This window comes from Clytia hemisphaerica, unplaced genomic scaffold, assembly GCF_902728285.1.
Source record: "Clytia hemisphaerica strain Z4C2 unplaced genomic scaffold, Clytia hemisphaerica genome assembly, whole genome shotgun sequence".
Taxonomy (NCBI): domain Eukaryota; kingdom Metazoa; phylum Cnidaria; class Hydrozoa; order Leptothecata; family Clytiidae; genus Clytia; species Clytia hemisphaerica.
Genome location: NW_027104548.1, coordinates 651101 through 678136, shown reverse-complemented (window position 1 = coordinate 678136; position 27036 = coordinate 651101). Strand labels below are relative to the sequence as shown.

General features: G+C 32.9%; 3 protein-coding genes across 5 annotated transcripts in view; 2 read left to right on the top strand and 1 right to left on the bottom strand.

Annotated features, from left to right (window-relative positions):
- Positions 1 to 27036, bottom strand: part of LOC136822730 (neuropeptide Y receptor type 6-like) — an 81357-nt gene that overhangs the window by 29931 nt on the left and 24390 nt on the right. Inside the window, exon 3 of one of the 2 annotated variants that reach the window (XR_010848938.1) lies at positions 22701 to 22965. The exons of the other annotated variant lie outside the window; for it this stretch is intronic. The gene's annotated coding sequence lies outside the window, so the exon portion shown is untranslated. Of the gene's footprint in view, positions 1 to 22700; positions 22966 to 27036 lie in introns of those variants that run through there. 2 annotated transcript variants of the gene reach the window in all.
- On the top strand, positions 1520 to 25222 carry LOC136822727 (histamine H2 receptor-like). Its single transcript, XM_067079005.1, has 2 exons — positions 1520 to 1679; positions 23092 to 25222. The coding sequence occupies exon 2, from the start codon at positions 23316 to 23318 to the stop codon at positions 24771 to 24773; it is 1458 nt and encodes a 485-aa protein (XP_066935106.1). The 5' UTR covers positions 1520 to 1679; positions 23092 to 23315; the 3' UTR covers positions 24774 to 25222.
- LOC136822729 (octopamine receptor beta-1R-like) lies at positions 3979 to 21137 on the top strand. 2 transcript variants are annotated; one of them, XM_067079009.1, is made up of 2 exons: positions 3979 to 4243; positions 19266 to 21137. In XM_067079009.1, exon 2 carries the CDS (start codon positions 19332 to 19334, stop codon positions 20640 to 20642), a length of 1311 nt encoding a protein of 436 aa, XP_066935110.1. In that variant the 5' UTR covers positions 3979 to 4243; positions 19266 to 19331; the 3' UTR covers positions 20643 to 21137. The 2 variants fall into 2 exon arrangements, with proteins under 2 accessions (XP_066935110.1, XP_066935108.1); XM_067079007.1 differs by lacking the exon at positions 3979 to 4243 and adding an exon at positions 17812 to 18473.

Here is a 27036-nt window from a genome sequence, read left to right as displayed (position 1 = left end):
TACTTTATAAGAATCAAATCAATAACTCTTGATAGACGGTGATATACCTTTCGGTAATTAGTTCTTACAAAGTAATCAAGGGATGGCGAACAATATGAGCATATTTATTTTTCTTATAAGCATATACTTTATAAGAATCAATTCAATAACTCTTGATAGACGGTGATAAACCTTTCGGTAATTAGTTCTTACAAAGTAAACAAGAGACAGTGCACAATATGAGCATGTTTATTTTTCTCATAAGCATCTACTTTATGAGAATCAAGTCAATAACTCTTGATAGACAGGCCATATTTCTTTCGGTAATTAGTTCCTACAAAGTAAACAAGGGATATCAAGATATTTTACTGTGTGCGCTAAGCTGTACACCTCGTTTCTTACTTATCAGCCAATCAGAGAGAAGAAAAACATTTGATTTTTCTGTTTGTAATGTTTTATCTTGCGTAAAAATATTTTTGATATTGTGCTTCTCGCATTGGTTTGAAAGGAGCGAAACAAGCGCTCAGCGAATAGAAATCTCTAGCTGTGCGCTTTTTGGATGTCGCTCCAATAAAAACGGTCTGGTGGAATGTGGCCTTTAAATGTTGATTCTCGATTATGAATGCGACAGCTGCTTGCATGCTAGTGTTTAAAATAATAAACAGAATCCTTTTTACCTTATATAAGCATTTTTCTTTTTGGATTTAGTTACGTTAGAATATTGAATAACTTTCTTCGGATGTTCTGAACGTTGGATTAACACTTTTCTGACCCATAATTTCTTTAATGACCTACAAATTAGTTTCGCTCCAAGAACTCCTCATTAAGAGAAAGGCTCCAATATGTTTAATAGGGTAATCTTCACGACATCAAAAACACCGCTATGAGGGTGTATCGAAAAAATTCCAATGACACAATTTCAATATCATCATCTCCAATATAATTATATTTTTCAAATTTCATTTCTTTATTAGAAAAGGATATCTTTAAGGTATTTGGGAAGTAGGAATGGTAAAAGAAGTCAGCAGTTTTACTGTATTCGAATTAATTAAAATTTAACAATCTCTACGTCGAATAGGAGTGCAGGCATCGATAAACATTAAAGTATTTTTCAAAATTTACCGATTTGAAACTGCTAGAAAGGTAGAAGGGAGCAAAAATGTTTGAGTTTCCTATAACAAGTTCTTATACCAAAAAAACAACCCAGTCCTAAAAGGAAAACAAATTATCATCGGAAAAAAAAGGCAACTAACACCTTTTTGTAAAAGCAATATATTTGTTTTCATTTCCTAAATCTTTGATATTGACAGCTTCAGTTTTTTTATTGATACAGTATACGAAAGTAACAAATAAGCCCTAATGACCCTAATGATGTTTTTAAGGGGGAAAATTTTGTTTTTCACAACAATAATGAGATATTGCAATTCCTGTTTTATGGTGATGAGCGTGCACAAAACAGAAAGAGTCTAATATCATTATAAATATCTTTCACCCCCTTTTTCCTTCCGGGGCACCATGTCGAAGGTTAGATGGCGACAAACCTACTGACGAGACATCGCAAACACATCAAAAAGGAAAATAGATACTTGTTTTTCTATTAGTTCGCTTCTAACGTGCATGGCATGGAGATATGGAGAAAGAGAAGAAGAATAATTTTCAATTTTCAAAGAATTTACAACAGCAATATTATGGGCAATCAGGTATTCTTTAATCAAGCTTCCTCAAGTTACTATATGTATCCCATTGAGAAAGAGTAGAGTGAAAGTTACAGGCGTGAAACTTGAAAACCTTAAGTTTTACGTTTCATTTTGCGCAACAACGAATTGAATATCATTATTTCTATCGTGTTCTAGTGGTACATCTCTAGCAGTTTTTTTGGTCCAACGCTGTGCTTAAAAACGAAGGTACATCTTTGTCTTGTGGCATCAGAGTAGTGGCTTGCATGAGTCTAGTACCAATTAGGATGGAATTTATTCTCTTGATTTTTGTAGTCCGAAATTCGGATTTCATTCTTTAGATGAACTTTGTTTGCTAATGTAGTTGAAAATATCAACCCAATGTAGTTTTAACAATCGGGATGACATTAACATTAAGTTTATTTTTTCTCTATAGGAGCAATATAACACATTTTTCATTGGTATGGGCTCCCAACAACAGGCCGTGACAACGGTCAAGCCTTACCTTAATAGTTTAGGTTTAATTTTAGTCAAGCTGTATTTGAAAATATTTAACGGGATTCTAGTTCCTTGTGAAAGAACGAAGCTGTTGATGAAAGAGGTTCAAAAGTTGATTGTATTGGTCATTTTTGGTGGTTTGTTGAACTATTAGTTATTGGTTGGTTAGCAATTCTTTTGATGTTACCTATACATCACTCATTCGCTCACGTATTGGTTTTTATCTTAATCACTGGTGCGGTTTGCACTATAAATAGTGCAGATTCGTAAGACATTTTCATTTTCTTAAAAACAAAAAAATATTTTCACATTCGTTTAAGACGTTTCATGTTCTGAAAGCGAAAAAATTCCCGCAAATCCTGCAAATTTTAAGCTTTATTCTCTTTAGGATTTAATCCTTTTAGGGTTATTTTGGGTCTTTAAAATTTAGAATCGATGTTGAATATTTTTGACAGGCGACACGGATTAGGATAGAACTATTATGGCTGTCTAAGCATTCCAATGATTTTGGAAAAGAGCCAAAAAAAATTACAGATGTTGAAATATCAGGATTTTAGTTGATTTTATTTATTTTAACTCACATTCCGTCTTGTTTAGTGAAAAGGGGTGAAAATGAAAACGAAACCCAAAATATTAGACTCCTACTTTAGTGTATTTTTCACTTTTTCACGAAATAGCGATTAATATTGCCATCAAAATTTAAATTACGAGATACAACATTTTCAGCTCACAAAATCCAATAAGATAAAAGCTTAAAAGTATCTGTTCACCGTGAAATGTTTTTGGATAGACTTTCTAGCGGGGAAAGTTTTCCACCATAGGAAAGTGACAAAATGGTGTAATAATAACCCCTCTACAAAAGCACGAAACTTGAACTTTCTGATCAAAGTTTGGAACAAATTTGAACGTTTCAGTTCCAAACGTTAGCACTAAATACACTAATCAAACTCGTTATTGGGGGTGTTTCCCAGTAATCAATCGTTCTTCATGATTTCGCCTTTATGTGGGAGGAGATTATCAAAATCCATGTCATTTACAGTCATGACATATCTAATTACCTCATCTTCAAATCTTCCACTTTTTCAAAATTTACGGTCAAGTATTTTTTTCATATATCATTTGTAGTTCAAACTTGAATAAATTCGAGGTCTAGATTCATGGGTAAAGCTTCCTGTTAACTATGTATTTAACCTATCATACGTAATACTAATATGACCGAGACTATTGCAATTGTTTACTTGGTTTAAAATTACGGACTTTAAATAAAGAAACAGTAAAGGTAGTTTCAATTAAATGAAGTTTTTTGAAGGTAAGGTCTAGGAGATATTTCATACACTATTTCTGTCTCCGATGAAGAGGTTGAAACTCACAAAAAAGAAGGTGGATCTGCAAATTAAAATCGCAAAATTAACGGTACGCAAAATTTTAACGAATTAGATAATGAATATGTATAAATGATTGACAGTTGATTTTCAAGAGGCTGGTTGGTATGCAATTATGTTAAATTTTCTCTAATTTCTAAAATACCATACCACTTTTAAAATCACTGCGTACAAAAATGCGTCCAAAATTGAAAATTAACGTTGCAAAATCCAACATACCAGTTTTTTTTTTGCATAATTAGAAAAAGGCAGAGGTATAGCTATTAGAAATTGACCACATTGATTAGCAAGGACAACGGATACAGTAATACCTTGTAATTAATTATAGAAATTAAAAACTTAATGATGATAATAGATGGAACTGAAAAGAATCAAAAAGTTTGGCAAATTTTCTTTTTTTTTTTCTAATGTATGCGCCTTCATTTGAAAAGGAGAGAGAATAGAGACACAATAACAACTTTCGAGAAAGGGCAAGGACAGGTCATTAATCATTCAATGATGACATTATAAAAGACAGTGCTAATTTTTTACCTCTTGCAACAAACAAACTGACTTTGATTTTCATTTTTCATTAATGGCAGCAGACTGTCGGCATTTTGTGGCTGTCTGATTTTTCCGTTTTACACAACGTCGACATTTTGCTTTTTTGAGGGAAATTGGACTGGAATCTTGATTTTGCAGCAACTTCTCAAAAGACATTAGCTCCAGGTTAGATAAAATTTTATTTATTTACTCATTTATTTTCTTCAGACTTTTCAAAACAATTAGGGCTTGGAGAGCAGGAAAGCACAATGTCATCAAAGCAATTCTTGGCAAAGTTGGCGCTTAGCGGCGGAAAGAAACGGTTGACAAAATTAATCGTCCTATCAATTCCAAAGATCTAAAACGTTTTACATATTTAAATATAGTTTTGAACAACCTAAATAAGGTATTTTTTTATCACTTTCCAATAAATCAAAATTTATTACTGATAAAATGGGTGATTTTATTCATGATTATCAATAAAAGGTATCGAAGGCGTTCTTTCAAAAAATCTACAATTATATTAGGTCTCTAGAACCTATGATAGATATGTCTGTAGGAACTCAGGTGTCAGGGTTTCTAGAATAACAAGGAAAAACGTGTACTATACATGATGCTCGGTCGATTTCTTTCTTGTTTTCAATACAATTAAACATTGGGATTTCCGTTGACGATTGTCAGGCTTTTCCTTTTGGAGTTACTGTTACCTAGCATCAAACCATTTGGATAAATGTTCAAATCTTCTCTGTTGTAAGTTTTTTTGGGTGAATTTGGGTAAAAGTTTAACTCTGCTAACTTACAAAAGAATTTCCTTTTCAATTTCTACTAAATTGGGTAACCTTTTACAACCCTGGGTCACATACCCGATGGGACCACCGCCCTAAAATTTCGTCCCTCTGGTGGTAAAAAATGCTCTACGATTTCAACCCCACTAAAAATTAATTTTGTTTCACTTTCAACCCAATTCAAAATTCTAATGAGAACATTTCACATCAAAATCATCCCCACTGGATCTTTTGACCTGAGAACACTATAATTTTTATTCTAATTTGGATTGCGGTAGAAATTGTCATCCTACTGTGAAAAGAAGTTCCATCGGGGTAACATATTGAGGAAAGACCTTTTTCGCTTCTATTGTTTCAATTTTAAAGGACTAAATTTGCCATATCAATAAAATTTCCATTTAATAAAACGATACTGTTTTGCAGACATGTTCTTCTAGTCTAAGGAAGTCTATTTTTAGGGTCGACAGTCAATTTAATAATTTATTCCAGGAAGGTATTGTTGGAATTAGACGTGCCTTTGATTTTTCAAACTTAAAAATTATTGCACAATTCAGTGTGGTTTTATTTTGTTATTTCTGAACATTATACCTATAAAGAAACATTTTCTCTCCAGCAAAATATGCTCTGAATCTAAAGATTTTTGTTTACAGAGGGATGAAAGATTTGGGAGATTTTTAAGGTTTAGTGAGAATTTTTATTTTTCTATTGTAAAAAATTTCTTGAAATATATTTTGAGATTTTGATTTTGAAAATAAAACTGACCCCTTTCAAAGTTTCAAAATTTCAAACGAAATGCCATTGAAGATTTAAATATTATTAATTTTTTGGTCAATACTATTTCTCTAAAGAAGAATTTGGTTTTTACAAATTTTGTTTCATTCCAAAAATTTCAATAGGCTTTATCTTAGGGCAATTGTCAAAATTCGTTGATTTTGTCTGATATATTACTTGATTGTCATCAAAAAAATATTACCTTAATTAAAAATGCGTTAAGATTTTTTACAGCCGGTAGTTTGCTTAATGACCTCTTTAAAGGGTATGATTCATCAGCCAATCAGATCATTTTTGAACTTCACCTTGAATTACTGATTTACGGGGAGGGTATATATATAGACTACTTTACCCAATACAAAAAGTGATTAAGTTTACTGAAATCTTACAATTTGAGTTTTATCGGTGTAATCAGTTTTTATGTACCAATACTTTCGATACAAGTTAGTTTCATGGGATGATTAGTACAATTGGTAAAATTGATAGCAAAAAACAACAAAAATGGCGATAATGCTAAAATTACCGAGATTTCGAGTTTCTTCGAGTGTAAGAGTTTCCAAAGTGTTGTGGAAAGATACTTTCTTTTTTTTCATTTTGCGAGAAACAACTTTTACGAATATTTTTTGCGGAATTAAGGGCTCTGACCATAGTGAATTTTTCATAATTGCCGTGTTTAAAATGTGTTTTCTGACTGATGTAACCAACAAAACTATGGCATGTTATACATTTTCTGTTAGACAAACTATTCCTGAATCTGAAAATTCAAAAATAGCATTGAAAAATTTTGATGAAGAAGAAAATGAAGACTTTTGCGAGGAAGAGTATTTCAACTTTGAAGAGCTTAGTTTCGGCGAAGAAAAAACATTTTGAACATTTTTTTGCAGTAGATGGTGTATTTTTTACCGAACAATAAAAATTTTTGCGGAAAAATTTTGTAAATACTTCTTTGTCTCGAAATCTTCGAAATAGTGGTTTTTCATCAATTTTTAACTGGATTTTGCTTAAAAAAACAGTCATAACTTTTGACACTTCTTTTTAGAAAAATTTTCCGCAAAATTTAAAATAGTTCAATTCTTTGTGGACAGTATAAAGACATTTTGAAACAAAAAGGTTAATTACCCATTAAAACTTAGCACTTTTTATAAAAGAAGGCGATGCAACATATTATTAACGTCTTTTTAAAGTTCATAACGTCATTTCTGCAATTAAATTCTTAAATACTCTGAAGGGATTTGATTAAAAAGCAATTTATAAAGGTAATTCTTTGTTGAAAGTGTTAAAGAACCTAAAACATAACTTTTATGTTCAAATACTAAAATCAATTTTCCGACTATGGTCAGAGCCCTTAAGTTTCGCGAATTCGCAAAAATCGCGAAATGCGAATAAAAAGATAAAGGATTGTTAATTTTGAAATAACTATGTAGCAAGGTGAAGACTTTTAGCAAATAAATCAAATTACATGTTCGTTAAAATCAGCCCACTTAATTGATAATGCAGTTGGAACTATCATTAATGATGCATTTTTATAATAATACCTATTACTGATCCATTAATTCACTGGTTGCTTGATTCACCTTTCGTCATTTCTTTCGATTTCTATTATTTAACAAAATTAAAACATTCTTTTGAAATTGGACAAGCCACCTGTGATTACACAAGCTGTATATGTTGAGTTCTTTGCTGAAGAAAATGTTTCGAACATATTATTTCTTGTTTCAAGAGCCTACAATATTTTACTGTAAAATCAATTTGAACTTTATTTTAACCCTGGGTAAAAAAGCAGCAAAATTTGAGCAAATTGGGACAAAAAACCGACCCAATGGTATACCTTAAAGGAAGAAATTTTGGCGGAAAGAAAATTTGGCGGATTTGGCGGATTTAGCCAAAATCCGCCAAATTAAGTTCCCGCCGAAATTTATTTTTTCCTCCATCCGCCAAATTAAATTCTCGCCAAAATTTCTTCCTTTAAGGTAAATCTTTATTTTTTTGTCCATTATAGGGTAAATATGGGTGGACTTTTTCAAAATTACGAATAATTTAGAATTTGAAAATCAGCTTAAAGCTATAGGAAGAAATCGTTTTAGGACTTCAGGATATGGCACGTGTTTTCGTAAAGAATCATTTTCTATTTAAAGTTACCTTACATACAAGAGGTATGACAATGGAAAAATATTTTTCCTATCAGATTAATTTCATCGTTAAAAATTGCATTCAAAGTTAATGATAACCAGGTAATCGAATTAAAAGATAAAACTTTTTTCCTATCGGATTTAATTTGCGGCGGGTGTAAAATAGTTTTGTCTACTCAATAAATATTTATTTTAGGCAGGAAAAAGTAAAATTAAGAACCTTGCAATGAAAGCAGAAGGCTACACCCCTGTCTCAAAGGCCTGGTGGACATTTTTCCCTCAGTGAATGAAGATTTGTAACAAAAATCCCAATAGAAATATAAATTTTATAGTTCCCAGCTAAAAAAATCCAGTGAGAATGGTTTTGAATTAATTTTCTTTCATTAAATTTCGAATGGGATAATTGTAGGGTATTTTCCAAACGGGGACGAAATTTCAGCAAAATGTTCTAATATTGCGCGGGCTGTAAACTACTACTTTTCAATGACCAGCTGTACCAGTAGTTGAAGTTTTTTCCAGCTAATTTAAGTAAATTTTGCAAATAGCTAGTGTATATTCAATGAAAAAGCTAAAAATCAAAATGGGGAACGGAAAATCGCTTGTTTGTTATGGATGGAGATTCCAACCTTTTATGTTTAATAAAATTCATTGGAGGTTTCAGAGCTTTAGTGTCTTTTCCATAGGGGATGAGAGTTTAGTTTAGTTTCCCAAAAGGATTTTTGCTCACCGCGGGGAAAATATTTTGCATGATTAACTTTTCCAGAAACCCCTACAAGGTCTGTGGCTACAAACGAGGTACATATTAAGATACTAAGATCATGTATTGTCCTGAACCTGAATAAAATCAAACTATAGGCTGAAAATGATGCCATTCTCAATATCCATTTCCACGTTTTGTGATCTACAAACGTAACATTTTTCTAAGTTTGTCCTAGTGTTACACTTTCTGTCTCCTAGCCTACTTTGATGTTATTACGAGAAGACTTATTTATAAGGATGTTTTCCCTCAACCCAATACCTCGTGTAATTATCGACATAAATAATGACAAGTTTAAAGGGACTGGTATCAAGGGTCATTAAGCAAAACATTTTGAATAGTTTTTTAACTTAACGATGCTATATTGTTCGTTCATTACCACAAATTAGAAACCACCAAAACAGAATAAATGAAGGCCGTTACCATGGTAATACGTTGTAAACAGTTGACGGAATGTTATTCACTTCAAACAGATAGGACTATGTCGTTATGATTTTAAAATACAAGCTATTTTATTAGAACAAGTAAATTTTGGCTGAGGCTGGGCTGTTCTTAACTTTCAAACTCCTAAATTTTCAGGCTTATATGTTCTTACGATTTTCTTATAACTATTAAGTAGTCATATGGTGTCTTGATTTAAAAACTGAAAATGGGTTAAAATCTGTTAAATCCAGTACTTAATAATTTTTAAATCTAAAGCTCAGATTGTTCTTAGATTTTGGCTGGCTAGCCTCATGTTCTTATAAAATTGTTCTTGTGAAAAAAGCGCGTAATAAAAAAATAATAATAGCAATAATAAAAAAAACAGATTTATTTGCCCTCCTCGGCATTACACTTTTTTTAGTAAGAACAAACTATATAAGGCATAACTAACATAATGCTTCCATGGCCAAAACATTAAGAACAAGTTAAGAACATTTTAAGGCTTCGTAGACTCGAAAACACAGCTAATTTCTTAGGAAAATGGACAAAAATACATAAAAGTGGAGAAAATAAGAACATGTTAAGAACATGTTTAGGCTTGAAACTGAAAAAGCTAAGAACATTCGAAAGCTTCAAAAATTTTGGTTGTTCTTAATAAAAAAAAGTGTATTGGTCATATGTTTCGAAAAATAGGTGTAATCGAAAACTGCTGCACGTTTTTTTATAAGAAACACCCATATAAGAATGTTGGAAATTGTTGGGCAAAGATTAAGAGAATATCTTAATAATATATATTATGATTTATAAATTGATTTTTGGCTTTCTTCAAGCTTTATTTAAGCATTTCAAGGTTAATATTTTCAAACAGAATAAATTGAAAAATTGCAAGTTTGTACCTTTCAGAGACCATTACTTGAAAACTAATTTGCCTTAATCAAATTCTTAGTTGCATTATCAGAGAAACGTATTTAATTCAAAGTAACACATTGACAGTTTCTAGGAGGAGGTAACTAAAAAGGAAAAAAAGGGGTAAAATACTTTAAAAAACCTTAAGTTATACAATAAAAAAATATAGACCAAGAAAATTAGAATCGAGAAAAATTCGACAAATAAAGAAGAAATAGTTATTTCTTTGTTTTTCAAATTTTATCATTCATGCAGAAAAACCGTCATCCTCTGTCCGAAAAAAAAATCTATTGTTGTTATTCTCTCTTTCAAAGAGTCTTTTCAAGATTTTTGTCTTGCCATCTGAGTCCGCATATATAAGCGACATATTGCATTCGTTTAGTACATATATCTGTACTCACTTGAAGTTTTGTCACTCCTACGATGGCAATACACCTTTTCGGCCGTAGCCGCCAATTGCCGCGCGAGCTCTTTTTTTCACATAGAGACAATAGAAAAAGGTGTAAAAAGGATTGGATCGAGTTTAGGGGGATAATTAAATAATAAAGTGGCAAGCGCTTGACTGCGCGACTACGGCCGAAAAGGTGTATACCCTCAGATAGAGAGGCTCTTTGATGATAGTGACAACATGGAAGTTTGACTTCTGTACGAAGGAATAAAGACCCCTGTCCCGATGCGTACGATTTTTATTCAGTGGTGATATAATATGGTTAATAAAGGAGCTATAATTGAGGTATGAGCACGAACCCAGAACATTTTGGAAGTTTTTAGTATTTTTTCCAAGTGGGAAAAGAATCGATTGCATGTTTATCTTATATTTATAGAATTTCTGTAACGCTAGCCAAGCATTAAGAGATTATCTCCGTCTATCACTTTCGCAAATTTAAAAATCCACTTTCCCGTGGAAATAATTGACGTTTTTTGGAATTTTGGTACCCTTGGGGCACAAGGTAATCAAGGTAATTCGTTTTATTTTACAAGGTACCTGTTGACCGCAAAAATTCCAAAATTCGCGAATTGACCGTTGACAAAATTAGGGGTAAAGGGACCGAATGACGTTACAGATTTGGGAAAAACTTCAAAATGCGATATCTCGAGTTTGAGAAGGAGTTGGGAGGTCGTTGACCCCTCATTGGATCGAGAATACTATGGGGAATAAGATGGGAGGGGTAACAGTGGGTATATAGAAATTTTCAAAAATAAATATATTCAAATTGAGGCATTTTGGGTCCGATGACGTCATCAAAACCTGAAAAATTCGATATCTTGAGTTTGAGAAAGAATTAAGCAATGGTTGACCCCTCATTGGATCGGAAATCATCGAGAGAATCTTTTGGGTAAATGACAAATTGATTTCAGTGAAGTAAGCAATTTATTGACCTTTCGATGACGTCATTTAGGGCCCAAAATCGATTGCATGATTATTGATATCTATGGGGATTTCTCAAACAGGGCAAAACTATTCGTTGAGTAAATAAGGGCCCGTAAAGGGGTGCCATTTTGTATTTAGCACGAATTTGTGTTCAATAGGCTATTTCACAGTCGAAATGGATCATGGGTAATCAGGACTGATTGCACCCCGATAACGGTTTCCCGTTGTTTAGGGGCAAAAATCTTCAAAATTCTTCAAAACATTCGACCAATAGTAAGTCGTTATTGGCGCGCAGTGGTCCTGATTACCCATTACGCTTTGCGACTGTGAAGTAGCCTATGGTAAAGTGACTTTTCTTGAGATTGGATATTTCAACACGAAATTGGATATTTTAATACAGATAAGAAGTCAGACATCACGTGGGAAATTTATTCGGAAGTTGTTTAAAAACAGTATCTTGGCAATCTTTAGGAAAGATTTCCATAAATATCTCTCCAGACGTATAACTTTTAGAAAGTTTTAAAGATTTATCAAGGTTGATATATCTAAAACTTTCCATCTGTTTCCAAGAAATTTTCCTCCGTGGAGTGGGCTTTTCCAGGAAAAACCGTACGTATATTTTCCAAGGTTACATTATTTAAAAAATTGTGATAAACATGTTCATGTCCAGGGGATCGATTTGCCCTTGCGGGTCATGGTCAGAATTTGTCTGATAGAAACCAATTTTTTGTACATTTTCATTAGTTTCAAGTAAACTGATACAGAAGTTTAAAATGAGTCTTAATCCAACAAAATGATAAAGAAAAGAAGAAATAAAGGTACTTGAGGCAATAACAAAGAAAGAGGGGAATTCTATCAATTCCTTAATGATAATGAAGGTTGACTCGAAAGTTGATTTTTCAAAAGAAACCGAACTGTATTAATTATTTCCGTCATCAAAGCATATTGCGTGAAAAACAAAGGAAAATGTGTAATTTTGTCTTTTTTAGAGTAGATTGACAAAAAGTTTAGATTGCGGCGAGTAAATATTTAGAATATCTTTATAATTATAACGAACAAAAGGTAATAGGTAATATTGAATACAGTGCATCCTTCTTGACATGGTCATCAAGAATTTTTAACGACTTCAGTATATTTGCTTTAAAGTCGTATTTTCGCGCCGCACAATGTGTCAACAGTGTTGTGTAGTCTTTGTCACGCCCTGCACATGCATGGCATGGAAGAGTTTGTTACTACCTGTTCTCATGTGGTATGTTGGTTATTTTGAAATTTACCGAGAAAGATTTAGCTGTTGGTTTAACTCGTTTAGTACTGTGGGAAACTGAAATTCAACTTCAAATGCAATTTATTTTTTCGGTCCAGTGAAATTATAGGTAGCCGAAAGAATCGTTTATAAATGAAGAAAGTTTAGCTAGGTACTCTAAGGTCTCGAATAGTACGGGGTCCGAATAAAAGGGGGTTCAAAATTGTACCTTCAAAAACCCCAAAATAAGGTAATTGTAAGCTAAGAATAGGCTATTTAGAGCAATACAAAAAGAATTTCTAAAATTAATAAATGGATGGGGACATTTATTCAGGACCTAAGAGTAGTATTGAAAGAGAACCATTGAGTGCTAAAATATAGTATTTTGATAGTAAATGTCTGCGTGTCATTTTGTCTTTAATACTCGTGTGTAAATTTGTCAATCTAATTCGAAATGTCAATGCAATAAACAAATTCAAATAAATGTTTACTTTAAAGTACATGACTTAGACTAATTTTTGCAGCTATATAACCGTGGATCTTGAAAGCTTGACTAGATGTCTTTGCAATTTTTTAGCATCAACGTTTGAACGGTTCTTGCCGGTTCTTGTTATGTTGAAATTTTTAATAATTTGGATTTTTCTACTAGTGCAGTATGAAGGAGTATTAGAGAGAGTTTATCTTTGGTCAAATACAGAAATATGAGTGATTGATACGAGTATGAAGTTAGAATATGGTTAAAAATAATCCAGATTTTTAAGTTGTTAAAAGTTCTACCGTTGACGCTGTGCCGACAAATCGAGATTCTATTCAGCGCGCAATCAACGAAGACAAAAGTAACCATGACGACCATCCAAGATCTTGGATGAAGTTCAAAGTTGATATTTTTATTCCCGTCGTTGAAAACACAACTAAAAAATACATCAATGCTTTTTAAAAAAAGTCAGTGATAGAGAATCACAACATAAAGTCTGTCTATTATTTCGATTCAATTAAAGTGACATTTCCATAATTAATAGTTTAGTAATTACTGTTATACATTTGGGGATCATGTAAAAGATTTCTTTCGAAAGAAACTTACTTCAATTACACTTGGAGGTTTCTGGGTAATTCGTAAATAGTAAACTGCATACTGATACAGGCTGCGTTTAGACCAACTGGCATTTGTAATTTGGCATTTGCTCATGAGGGATTCGATTTTAATAGCTTTCCCATTGTATTTTCTGTCATGGCATTTAAGGAATCGTCTTTACTTAGAGTCATTACTGAAAAGGTGATTCCCTCAAGTTCAACTTTGACAGATCAAACAATGAAAAGCATGGAATTTCTCAAAAACTGCAGTCATTATTTCATTAAGACTGAAACTTTTTGCCGTAGGGCTAGGCTATGGCAAATCTTGCAAATTTTACAATCTATAGAAAGAACTGAATAAAAAACGTGCAAATACTTTAAAAAATCAAAAATGTCATTTTTTCTCTTTGTTTTGGTTCCTTTGTTTGATTTGAAATGCCAGAAAAGGGGATTCCTTTGCTCAAAATGGCATTTCAAATGCCAACGAAATGCCAACACGCTGGCATCATTAGGCATTTGATAAACCGAACAATTACGCGGAACAATAGAATTCAAAAGAATACTGCAAGCAATTACAAATGCCAGGCTGGTCTAAACGCAGCCACAGTCTGACATTACAATAAGGTAATCTTTGCTCTTCATTTTTGATTCTTTCTACACGTTTTTTTTTTATAAGAACGTCAAAAATTTTCGAAGCCTTCGGATGTTCTTAGTTTTTTGGATTTGAAGCCTAAAAATGTTCTTAAAATGTTCTTATTTTCAGCATTTTTTGAGCATTTTGATCTAATTTCTTAAGAAATTGCATGTTTTTAAGTCTCCAAAGCCTTAGTATGTTCTTAGAATGTTCTTAAATTTTTAGGCTCGAAGCCTCATGTTCTTATATAGTTTGTTCTTATAAAAAAAAAACGTGTACAGTGATTAGGTTGGCACTTTCGCGATAAAATTTCTATTATTGGTCTTCAGAGGTCAATATATTCTTTGAAAACTTGACCTCTGATACTCAGGGTATAAAAGTTCTAGTTTGGAGGAAGATTAATATATTGCCCTCTTTATAAGCCTTTGTGAGGTGCGGAAAATTATGAAAGTAAATTGTCCTCAATTTAAAAATTAGATTTATAACTCCATGCTTCCTTTGCACCGCAAATATGATTTTTGATATTTTGGTATAAGATTAGAAATATTTCTAATTCCTTCAACGCCTACACTGATTTTCCTGCAGTTGATAGTGTTGAGGCATAAGTTCATTAAGCCTTACAGGTACCGACCTCCTTTTATTTACCGGTCATTTTTTTGTTATTAATCTTCCTTTGATTACATGCTCAAATTCTTCTCTAGGTTGAAGTTAAGGAAACTAAAAAATTTTTGACGTCAAGCTAATTTTCGAGAAATTTGGACACATCTCTTGTAAGCACTTAGTCAAATTAAACTGCACCATCATTCACTTATGCTATTTTCGATTCTTATGGTCTTTGGTTCTTATAATAGATTAAGATCAAAATTGTGGACAAATTGGCATATTGTCCAAATTAAAGTCACGATAAATCATTTTCAGAATTCAAAACAAGTAAAAGGGAATATGGTTTGAGGGTTTTAGAGGAAGTATCATTCCAATACCATTAAATTATCGAAGCTCTGGTACCAAGTGAAAGTACTAATATATTTCTTAGGGTATCACAGCCGTAGCATTGCAAAAAGTGCTACGAAAACTGATATTGACTTTTATGACGTCACATTGTTAACGATATCCTTTTTTGTATAATGTTAATCATTTCTAATCAGGTGCATCCTGTAAAACAAAAGAGTAGAGTTTTTCATTTTACCTCGTTTTAATGCGCAAATGGTAAACTTCATCACTCGTTAAAAGTGGAGTAGAACTTTGAATAATTTGTAAAATTTTATAAATACTTCTTTTGTTGTCGATTCTTTCAAGTTTTAAGTTTTTCAAAATGGGGTAGTGAAAAACGAATTTATCAAAAAAACAGGAACATATAGCCACTTTGAGCAAAAATTAGAAAAACGTTGGAAATGATTTGGGGCACGTACCAACAAAGGAAGAAATATAAGGAAAATCACAGTTTAAAAAGAACAAAAGCATATAGGAACAGCAGTAATAAGTATACCATAATTAGTGTATAAATGTAAATATTTCAGATGATTAGAAAATTTCAGAAGATTTTGAAGAATGTGGTGTGATGAATAAATGACCTTCATGTTTTGAAAGACTGAAAAAAATCTATTATTTTTGGATACACTGGTAATTAACGCATGTCATTAAAGCTACATTTCTATTGTTAACTGAAATTTTAATGGTGTAATTAATACTTGCAATTAAAAATGGACAATAATTACAGAGCAATTACGTGAAAAAAAAAGGTTTTGGAACAGTTTCTTAATTTTTCTGTTTGTTGTGGAGTGGAACGGATGGCCGTTTGAATATGTTTTTCTTTTAAAGTTTGAGTTTTTCATTAAGTTTTTGGCAAGTAAGTGCACTTTTCATCAGGTAAATCTTCATTTTTGAGGAAAGATAAAATGTTGATCAATTGATGATACATTTCAGAATCATTTGTAAAGTTGCCGTCTTCGGAATTATGACGTTTTTGAAGATTTCCAAGTTAAAAGTATTGTGATTTCTTTTTTTCTGTGATAATATTACTAAATCTTTTTCACAGTTTTTAAGAAAGCTTGGCATTATTCTTTCATTGTTATCATACTTTTATCGGAAATATTAGATTTCCTATAAGATGAAACATTTTCTGCTATAATGTTTCATGGTATATTCTTTTGATTTCACTCTTGTTTTCTTCATTTTAATGATGTTTTAATTATTGAAGTTTCTTCTTGAATGATGTGATTGAATTGTAGTTTAATTTGACAGGCAGAGACAATTTCAAAGGATTAATACTGAAATTTCGATGACACTGTATGCTATTAAATGAAGATCAATTTCTAAATTAAAAAAGGACTGATATTATTTTGGGAAATGGCAATCATCTGTTGTACTATAATTAGAATATAAAAGATATATTTGTCTCAACAAGGGCTTGTTATAATTATCGTGTTTGTCACAATAAAGTTACAGTATTATACTAAAATTATATGACTAAAGAGGGTACCGATACTTTTGTCTTTGAGAGCTTTTTATCTTCTTCATAGGGCTGTAAGATAATGTCTTGACCATTAGTAGTATTTTGACATCAGTGTGATAAATATCTAAATCTCAGTGTTCAAAAGTTTTTACGAGTCAGCAGTTGTAGACCAATAAATCTATTTACTTTATCATTATTTGAGATAGAATTTCCAATCGGAAGGGATCAGCAAATAACTCGAGTTTACAACTCTTCTCACCTTCTCTCTCATCGACCCTTGGGAAGTCATAATAAAACATGCTATTTGTAATTCGCACCTCAACTTTATTGGATATGTCTTGAAATAGAAATGACAGTCAATTGTAAAAGAAAGAAATTTTCTTTTTGATTTACAATAGGAATATTTGGAATTTTTCAATCGTCTGGTGATTGTTTTATATCTGAAATTGAATATTATGGCTTTACTCAGAAACGGTTTCGTAAGTGTGACACTAATTTGAAGTAACTCATATTTGTATTCAAATGTAAGCTATTTGTTAGTCATCGAGTCTTTGTGATGTGTTTGTAATACACAACACTAGTAATTTCAATGGAAATAATTGACAAGTGTTTCTTTTTTGCTGTAAAGTTGAAAATAGCAGATTTTATCATTTCAACTATTTTTAAAAATAGTAAATGTTACCATAGAATCTAAGTAAGTCGGAAACTCTAAGAACAAAAGAAATTGAAAAACAGGAAATGCATAATAGCCTCTTACAATTACTTGATCACAACAGAATAGAAATGAGTGTTCAAAAGTTACAACAGAAGTGCTAGAAACAAAGAAATAATTAGAATAGAAATGCCACAATGAGAAAATTTTAATCACCCCTGATTTTAAAGTTCCACTAAAACCTTAGGTTTGGGATAAATAAAGCATCAAACTAAAATACCATGAATATGAACGGATTAGAATTTCACACTTTATTCAAAGACTTGCTAATTCGTTTCAAATGAATCAATCTATCATTTCAGTGCTTAAAGTAGTCAAGAACTCCACAAGATCAAAGGAAGTCTTTAAAATGTTTTTTTTTTCGTGTACAAAAATAGCATATCTTTAATTGGTCTTTTGTTTTGATCAGTTATCTTGGAATATCACGTTATTACTACCTTGTTCAAAACGCAACATTTTTTATGTACAACTTTTTATAAGAATTAAATGATTTTCTTTCGTAATATCTGCAAGTTAGTTGATTTAGTCTTCAAATATCTTGCACATAAAGTTTAAAGTCTACTTGAATAAAGAACAACGTCACAACGTGAAAATTAATCACATTTTTCGCTTAATCCGGTTGAAAATTGTTACGCTAGGCAACCTGAATTTCAAGTTTAAGGAAAATAAAAAGAAGTCTTTACGACGATGCTTTAGAAACAAAAAAAGAACAAGTATCTCTTAACCTGCCTACATCATTTCAAGGTTGCTGATTGGCTGGTTGATTCTCTTTCTTAATTAGAAGGAGACAAATAGAATGGCTGTAATCCGCTTCTAATTACTTTTTATTATCTTTTGTATTGACGCAAGAATAATTGAATGAGCTGAACTTTTTCTTTACTAATTGCTCTAATGAATTATAACTAAAATAATATTTCTTTTTACAATAAATGGATAAACTTTTTTTTTGTTGTATGAGGGTCCCAAACAATTTACTGATTAAGGGACATACAGCACTTTTTAAATACTGCCATATGAACAGGACGGATTTTGAAAGTCCGTAAGGAAATGTAAATGTTAAAAAATGCGACGCGTGAAGACTTTGAGCGCGATTATAGGAGCATTTTTGAATGATATTGTGCTTTCCTGCTCTCAACAAGAAGATTCCACTACTACTACAAGGTAAGTTCCTCATGTTCTTCTTCAACCTTAATCCTACATCTTCCGAAAGTCATTTATTCTTCTTAGATAAAGCATTTTCTTTTCCTGAATGATGAGTTTTTACCGAAAAATGAAGATTTTTTATATTAAAGTAAAACGATTTTATTGATTGCCCAAGCTCGCCCTTCAGTTCCTTTTATACATACACAATTCTAATATACTTATTTCAAGGTTCTAAATTATTTCTATCAAGCCAATTTATAATTCTGAATAAAAAGTCCAAAAATGTAATTTATAGACGGAGACTCCGTTTTATTGATAGAGCAAAAACATTTTGTTTATTTGTAAACGACTCAGTTAGTACTTCTGTCTACAAAATGTTCAAGAGAGACCAACACTTTAGATTTTTTCCCTTCATTTAGCAGCGAATACTTAAACTTAATCTTCAAATTCAACATTGAGATTCAAATAATGAAGTAATGACGAAATAGGGAAGGGACTTGAATTAAAAAACGTACTTTATTTCATGATCCAGTTTGTTGTTTTTCTCCTTCTTTCTTGTTTACCCTAACTAAGTTTACTCAACTTATTTAGGATCTCATAGTAGGAAAACTTAGATATTGAGCGAGGGCAATCATCAATCATTACAACACAAAAGAGACCAAATTTAGTGGGAACTCATCACTCAGGAAAACAAAACTTGTGTGATTTAAATAGAGCTAAACAAATATTTTAGGTTTATATTACCCTTGCCTTTCAACTTATAGATCCTTAAACATGAATGTTAAAAATAACTTCTTTTTTTCTTTCTAGGTTATTGCTGGTGTCATTATTAGGTAAAACGAGTACTGAAGAGTCGTGACAGATTTTACTACAGAAATGTTAGACAACGTGGACGGCAACTTTACATTCCCTCATGACATGACATGTGAAGAGATGTTCCCAGACTTTACACCAGACGTATTTGATTATTTCTGCTCCGTTACAACAGACACTACTCAAACACAAAACGATACAACATTGGAATTTTTCGAACAAGTTTGTTGTGTTGATCGCACGCCAGTTTCGGTTCAGGACGATAGCTCTATGCGTAAAACGCTATACATGATTTGTCATTCACAGAATTTGACAGTGGATGTTGAAAATAACATTTGTAGAGAATTTGAACCATATTACATGCCCCCGGAACCGTTTACGATAACACCAGCAACGTATGTAATAATGTCACTTCTGACACCGATTGGTTTAATGGCAAACTTATTGATTATAATGACAGTGTTGCGAGCTAAGAAACTCAGAACAACTACTGGGTTCTTCATTTGTCACCTCGCCATCGCCGATCTGTTATGTATCTTATCTATGATGGCATACGTGATAGCCCATTCACAAATTGAACTGAAACAAAATTTTAATATTTTGATGATATTCTCATCATTAGATGTTTTTATCGGTTCAGCTTCATTGCTACACGTGACAGCTGCTAGTGTGGAAAGAGCCATAGCTGTTGCAAAACCCATGGTGTACCCGTTGATATTGTGCAAAGAACGAGCCAAGAAGGTGATTCTACTTATATGGGTTTATTGCATCGTTTTATTTATCGCTTGTGTTGCTAGAGTATTCGTCAAACCAATTATCTACAATTCAATCATATTTTACATAGCAGTTTGTTTAAGCTTCGGTGTACCGTGCATATTGGTATTAATTTCTTATCTGAACATCTCAATCAGAGCCTTACGGAATTTACAGATGGAGAAAAGAATTGAACGATCATTAATTATTGTTTCCATGCTGAATGATACTCAAAGGAGAGCGCCGAGATATCATCATCAGATACGCGAATTAAAGCTAGCTCTCAATTTGACCATTATGACAGCACCGTTTGTTTTCGGTTGGGGATATTTCATGATCTGTAATGTTTATGAGGAAGTAACAAAGACTACATTGGATGGATTAAAAAATTGGTTCCTCAACATGTTACCTTATCTTATCTCATGTTTAAACCCAATCACATATCTACTATTCACAAAGACTTTACGAAAGGAAGCTATTAAATTGGTACTGAAACCATTCAGTAAGTTCCGCTCACTACACCATCGACGCTTCTCATCGACATCGCTCATTTTTACCTCACGTAATAGTAGCAGACACTCAGACTCGTCCGACGCTCGTATGATGCAAAGGGAGGTCTAAGCTTAAGCTAGATCCCATCATAACGATTAAGCTTTTGACTACTAAAGCTTTATCCGATGGTAGGAGGGATTGTATTGAGTGTATTGACAAAAGAAGAAGCAACAGGTCATAGCAGGGACACTAATTAAGTAGATAATAAAAACAATTATAATTCTTGTAAACATTCAGAAGTAATGGAACAAACACATTAAAACGGAATTAAAAATGACAAATATTTCAAATCCAAAGGGACGTAAATTTGAAATAGGAACACGAACCAAAATTTAGAATGTAAAATATTTTTTTTCAACGTATATAAAAAGATTTAGAGCAATATAGCTACGGGAGATGTAAATAGAAAACATGTTTAAAACGACCATTTATCTTTGTAAAATATTATTATCCGTGTAAATTTTTGGCTGATAGTATAGAAAAATATCATATTTATTTGAGAATTAAAAGAAAACAACAAGAAAAGCTGCTTTAATTGATCAGTTTTTAATCCATTTAATGCTTGGAACGCGTAAAATAATGCAGTGGGTCAAAGGACACGAGTCAAACATTGAGCTACTTATCTTCGGACAACTCAAACTAAATAATAAACGCTTTAGGCGACAATTTTATTGCCTTGAAAGAGAACTTATCAATTCCAGGTCTCAAAAATGTTTTCAATTCGGCGAGAAGTCAAACAAAAGTATTTTACTCTTATATTAATTAGAATTTCTATTGTTTCACAAAGGGAAAACACATATTTATATACTTTTGTGTTCTGCATGTCTTCTTTTTGAAAAATAGAAGTTACGCTCAAAATCCGAACAAGATTAATTACTTTGGAAAAGGAGGAAATAACATTTCTGGAATTCACAATTGCCTTTCGCATTGCGTTTGATAAGATTACGGACTGTCAGTTTTTTGCAAGCCTTTAATTTCAATTTGACTCGTCAACAAAAACAGAATGAGCCTCCAACTACAAGAGAGTCGAAATACGGGCCATGTTTTCGAAGATAATTAGTGGTTTTGAGGGATAACTACTTCCGTGTGAAGAAGGATGAAAGTTTGTTTTCAATCATAAGCTCGAGATCATAAGAAAATTCCAAAAGAATTTCATAAGTTAACAATAGCTTTAAAAAGACCTTTGAATCGATAATTTAACGGTCCGTTTAGTGGTTGACCATAGAGTTTTGCAAATTGATGAGGACCTCATTTTAAAGCCTGATTGTAACTGTAAGCACCACCTTTTTCCACTCAAAAGTCGTTTGGACTTCCTTGCATTGTCAGCTAACAATCAGAACTCTTCCATATTTAATTGTTTCTTTTTCAAAACAAAAAGCAATTTCCCGTAGCTAAAGAGACCACAAAATCAAAATATATGCAATTTACGGGAAGTAATTTATGGGTCGACATCAATAGCCCCACCAAAACATTCGTGAGCTTCATTTAAATGATTTGTTAGGATATCTAGTTTGTTCTTGAAAATATATTTTTGTGTGCAAAAATGTTAATTGTAAAAGATCAGCAGCGAGTTAATCACTTACATGAGTATAGCTGGTATTAGTATAGTGCTGTTCGCAAAGGTTGTCAGGTTGGTTATAGTTAATTTTCAATAGATTTTTGATCAATTTGCTATGACAGAAGAATTTTCATGGTTCTAGAAATAACTGAGATCACCTAACTGAATTAAATATTACGTAAACGATAAATCAAAACAGATTGATTTTTTAATCTTGGACAACCTTCGCTTTTACTTAATATATACTCATCATAGTTCTCCAATGAATAGAAACGATTTATCACTTTTCCGCAAATCTAATTTAATAAAGATCCCACACTCACTGACTAGCTGACGACCTATTTAGAGGTTATCAGACAAAGAAGTTACTATTTTAAGAAAGTTTCTATGGAAACATGATAATCCAAGCTAAAGAATTCTTTTTTGAAAATAGACATCGAAAAATTCGGTTGAAGATTAAATGCTTGATGAATAAAGTCTTCTCTGTGCATAGATGCTTCATTTTTAATAAAACACCTTCAAAAACACCAGATAAAGAATTATCGAACTTAAATCTTGAGACGAGGGATGTTTTATCCCAACTAACAATTTTAGCCACGGTTAAACCTCCGTTATCACAATAGAAACAGAAATTTTAGCTCCACTGATTCTTTTGCAATGAAATGACCGCAACAATCTTAAATCTTAATTCTGAGGGTATGGAAAATACTTACTGGAAAAGCATCATCAGAACAGCTTGGCTGTATAGTAACGACACTTCAGTATATTTTTTCCAAATCAATATAAAATGGTCGCATATATTCCCTGTGGGACGGTTAATTGACTAATCCATACCTACAATACAGAAAGATACACGATCAGCCTTCAAAGAGACGAAATAGGATGAATTTTATACTTGTTATCTAGCTCCCTAACTTTTTCCTTTTTCTCTAATGTACCGTTATCGTACTTTCGTTGTAGGAAAAACAGAAAAGCAAGGCATATAGATAGTCATCTTCAAAGGGACATCAGATATCAAAGACAACAGAAAGTCCACTATCAACGTTAACGAAAAGTTGAGTGGTGTGAGCGAAGATAAGACAAATTGAACAAAAAGACGTGATCTACTGCGAGTACATTCATTCGATCGACATCAGTAGAACAAGAAGGGCATTGGGAAGCCTTACATCCCAACTATTGTTAAAATGAACGTGACTTCATGTAATGATATCATGAAAATGGTACAACCTTCCGGAACAGTGTCTGCAGATTTGATTCATGTCATCTTGCCAAATATTTGTGGTATAATTGACAGTATTAATGCATCTATGGTGACATTCGAGGAGAGAATCTTTTACGATCATTGCTGTGACCCGATACCCTTTATGATCCTCAATAAGACTGTAAATATAAATAATGAGACGCACCCAGAACAATTGATTAGTGACGTGTGTAATTATATGCACCATAATCGAAACCAACAAGAAGAAGCTCTCTACCAAGAGATCTGTTTAAATTCTTCAACAAATAATTCTTCCGTTTTAAATCCAGCATGGCGACTATTGACATTCATCATTCTATCCTTGCTTTCACCGATCGGCTTCTTTGCTAACGTTTTGATCCTTATGACCGTATACAAAATCAAACATCTTCGCAATACCACTGGTTACTTCATCTGCAATCTGGCTGTTTCTGATCTTCTGGTTATCTTTCAGATGCTACTATTTGTGACCATGTATACGTCTGGTGCAATGTCAGAGGCGAGCCCACGAGTTCAAAGCTTTTTCTTTCCAACAATCGATGTCGTTATTGGTTCAGCTTCGTTGCTACATGTAACAGCAGTGACTATGGAAAGAGGCATAGCTGTATCAATGCCTTTGAGATATCCAAGGTACCTTAATGAACGAACAGCGAATCGTACCATTGTTGGAATCTGGATTTATTGTTTGGTGCTCCTCGTCATGGGTTTATTACGAATACCGATTGTCAGCGACGTCTACAATTCAGTGTTTTTCTTCATCGCTGCTACATTGAGCTTTTTCATCCCTTGTATATTAGTGCTTGTCTCTTACGGTTTTATACTGGTATCCGCGTTAAAGAATATGAAAATGGAAAAGAAAATCAGCAAAGTTATCGTTGTCATATCTATGATGGATCAAGAGAATCTGGAAAAAGTTGCATCAATGAGACCAGCAAGGTTTCGAGAAATCAAGATCGCTTTTAACGTGGCAATAATGACAGTTCCTTTTGTTTGCGGATGGGGTTATTTCATGACGTGTAATACTTACGAAATTGTAGCTGGCAAGGATATTACCGGTTTTCAAAATTGGTTAATCCCTTTCGTACCGTTCGTAATTTCATGTTTAAATCCATTGACTTATTTAATGTTCACTCGATCCTTGAGGAAGAGTTCATTAATGCTACTTTCAAGATCAAAATTATGTAAAAAACTGACGCAGTCTTTTATTAGACGCGAGAGTGAATTAACGAGTATGTCTTTCGTGATAAACGATCGGTCAAGCAACAGTATGGTCGAGACAGCTTCGAGAAGACATTCTGAAAATCTATTAGACGGTGATGGCAAAAAGGAGACCACGAATGAATCTCCAGAGAAACAAACTTTAATTGAACGTGAAGATTTAGATAAAGGCGTTAATGTATAATGCACGTAGATTTTATTTCAATTCCAATAATTCTAATATACTACTCTCTGATTCTGAAGGGTAAACTTTGGTGAGTTGAAAAACTTGTAGGGCGTGAGATTAAAATCTTACGAATTTACTTCTATTATTACCTCTAAGAATTATAGTCATTACTTTATCTACGATCGCGAGTAATTTTCTTTTTAACTTCCTTAAAATATATTGACAAATTGAAATGCAGAGAGGAAATTCTCCATATTGTTCTGTTTTTCGACATACCGGCAGGTATATTCACCTTGCATCGTTCGTTTTTATTGTAACCTACATATCTAAAATGTATATATTTAGAAGTTAATATTTTTAAGTTCAAAATCGAAAATTTGTTTTCATTTGTATTTTTTTGTTGCATTTCGTGTGACAATTGTATATAATACTTGTATAGGTACTAAAACATATTTAATCTTCTACGTTTATCCATAAAAAGAGGAATATACTTAAAATGGTTTCCATCATTTTTTTTCCAGTTTCGAGTGTTAAGCCTGTTAAAACACCCATATTGTTTTTGAATCAATCAACTCGTTTTTCGACGAGTATTTAGTTTCCAGAAAACGAGATACATAAGTAAGTTTGCGACTACAGTCGAAGCCCAACCGAAGGTATTTCAGTGCTCCATTCCTTTCTCTGGATTTCTCTACTTACCCTCGATTCGCCTCTGTAGTTGCTGACAATCAAGCAGAGAGGCACCAGGTACCATTTCGAGAATCTTTGGTATGACCCGACTTGGGATCAAACCAACAACCTCGCAACGTAAATTAATTATAGTAAAGGGAAATTTGTAAAATATCTCAACTTTTTAGCGGGTTTAAAATTTTATAAGAATAATATTAAAGCTTTTTGATAAGGAACAAGAAGCCGGAGCGGCGTGAAGGTCCAGCTGACGTGGCAATAACCGAATGTCGTTCGTACCGGGTTCCTTAAGTGACGCAAAAAACTTTCCTTCCCATCCTCCACTCTGAGCTTCTATTCTTTGACACTTTCTTTGTATTGCTAAGTTTTTAAATTTTTGAAGCATTTCCCGAAATTTCGAAACTTTTGCCGATGGTCGGATTCGAACACACTATATACAAAGCACCTATGATTAGAACGCCAGCGCCTTAACCACTCGGCCATCGAGTCACAACTGTATTCAGGAGTTCAAATTTCCTTATAAACATGGTATTTACTCCAAACTCTACCCGGGGGCTAAAACCCTAACCAGGGGTTAACTCCCATCCCCAACCCTAGCCCTAACCCTACCTGAAACAACCCTTTAATAATCTAACCGGGAAATTTGACTCTACTACCAATTCATTCCAAAACAAAAAATTCTAGATCGGTGGTTGGTTTAGCCTGGACTTGTTAATTTATTGCGCGCACAGGCCCCGACAAAGACAAAATCTTTTCAATCAGTTGCTTTTTAAAGGTCCATTCTGCTGCGCGCTGGACCAAAAATCTGCAAAGTTTACATCAAACTGCTCAAAATTATCTTTCCAACGAAATACTACTTTTAGTTATGTTTTTTTCCCTGTGATATTTAAAATAGTGCGTAGTGTCAAATTTTTTGGAACAGACTTTACAAACAACCTATCAAAAATCGCCAACGTTCTCGTTTACTAATTTTGCAGATACTCAGATTGTTCAGACGTTACGATTCCGTTTCGCCGTCTTTGTTTGAAGCCATATTCTATTGCTTACATTCAAGTTTTACGTCACTTCTAACTAATAGAATGGCTTCATTTCGTTTCGTAGCGAAACCACTGACCTTTATATACCCTGGACAAAGCTATATTATATCCGCCATCTTTGTTTGGAGTTTTTTAGAATTGGTACCCGAGAAGAAGCCATTACAATGTTAAAAATTAACGTCTAACGCGGCGCTTCATCATAAAAAGTATTCGAGGAAAAGTAGAGCTAGCGCTCTCGATTCATTTTCACCGCTATTGAGAAGTGCTACCATTAGGGTACCACTTACAAAAAACTCCGATCAAAGATTTTGCTTGGCCAGGATTGAGAAAATTCGTCCAGGGTATATAAAAGTCAGTGAGCGTAACAGAACCGTCACGTGCGAGCATGGTTTCAGAAATACCCATAACTCTCTTTCCGATTAGAAAATAACACTGCGATTTTTAGAATCTGGTCTGATTTTTTTGGCTCAAAGCAATAGCATTAAAAGATGCAATCAATAAATACCGCGAACACTACAGATTAGCTTTCTCTAAAATTTAACCTGTGGGAAGAGCTACGG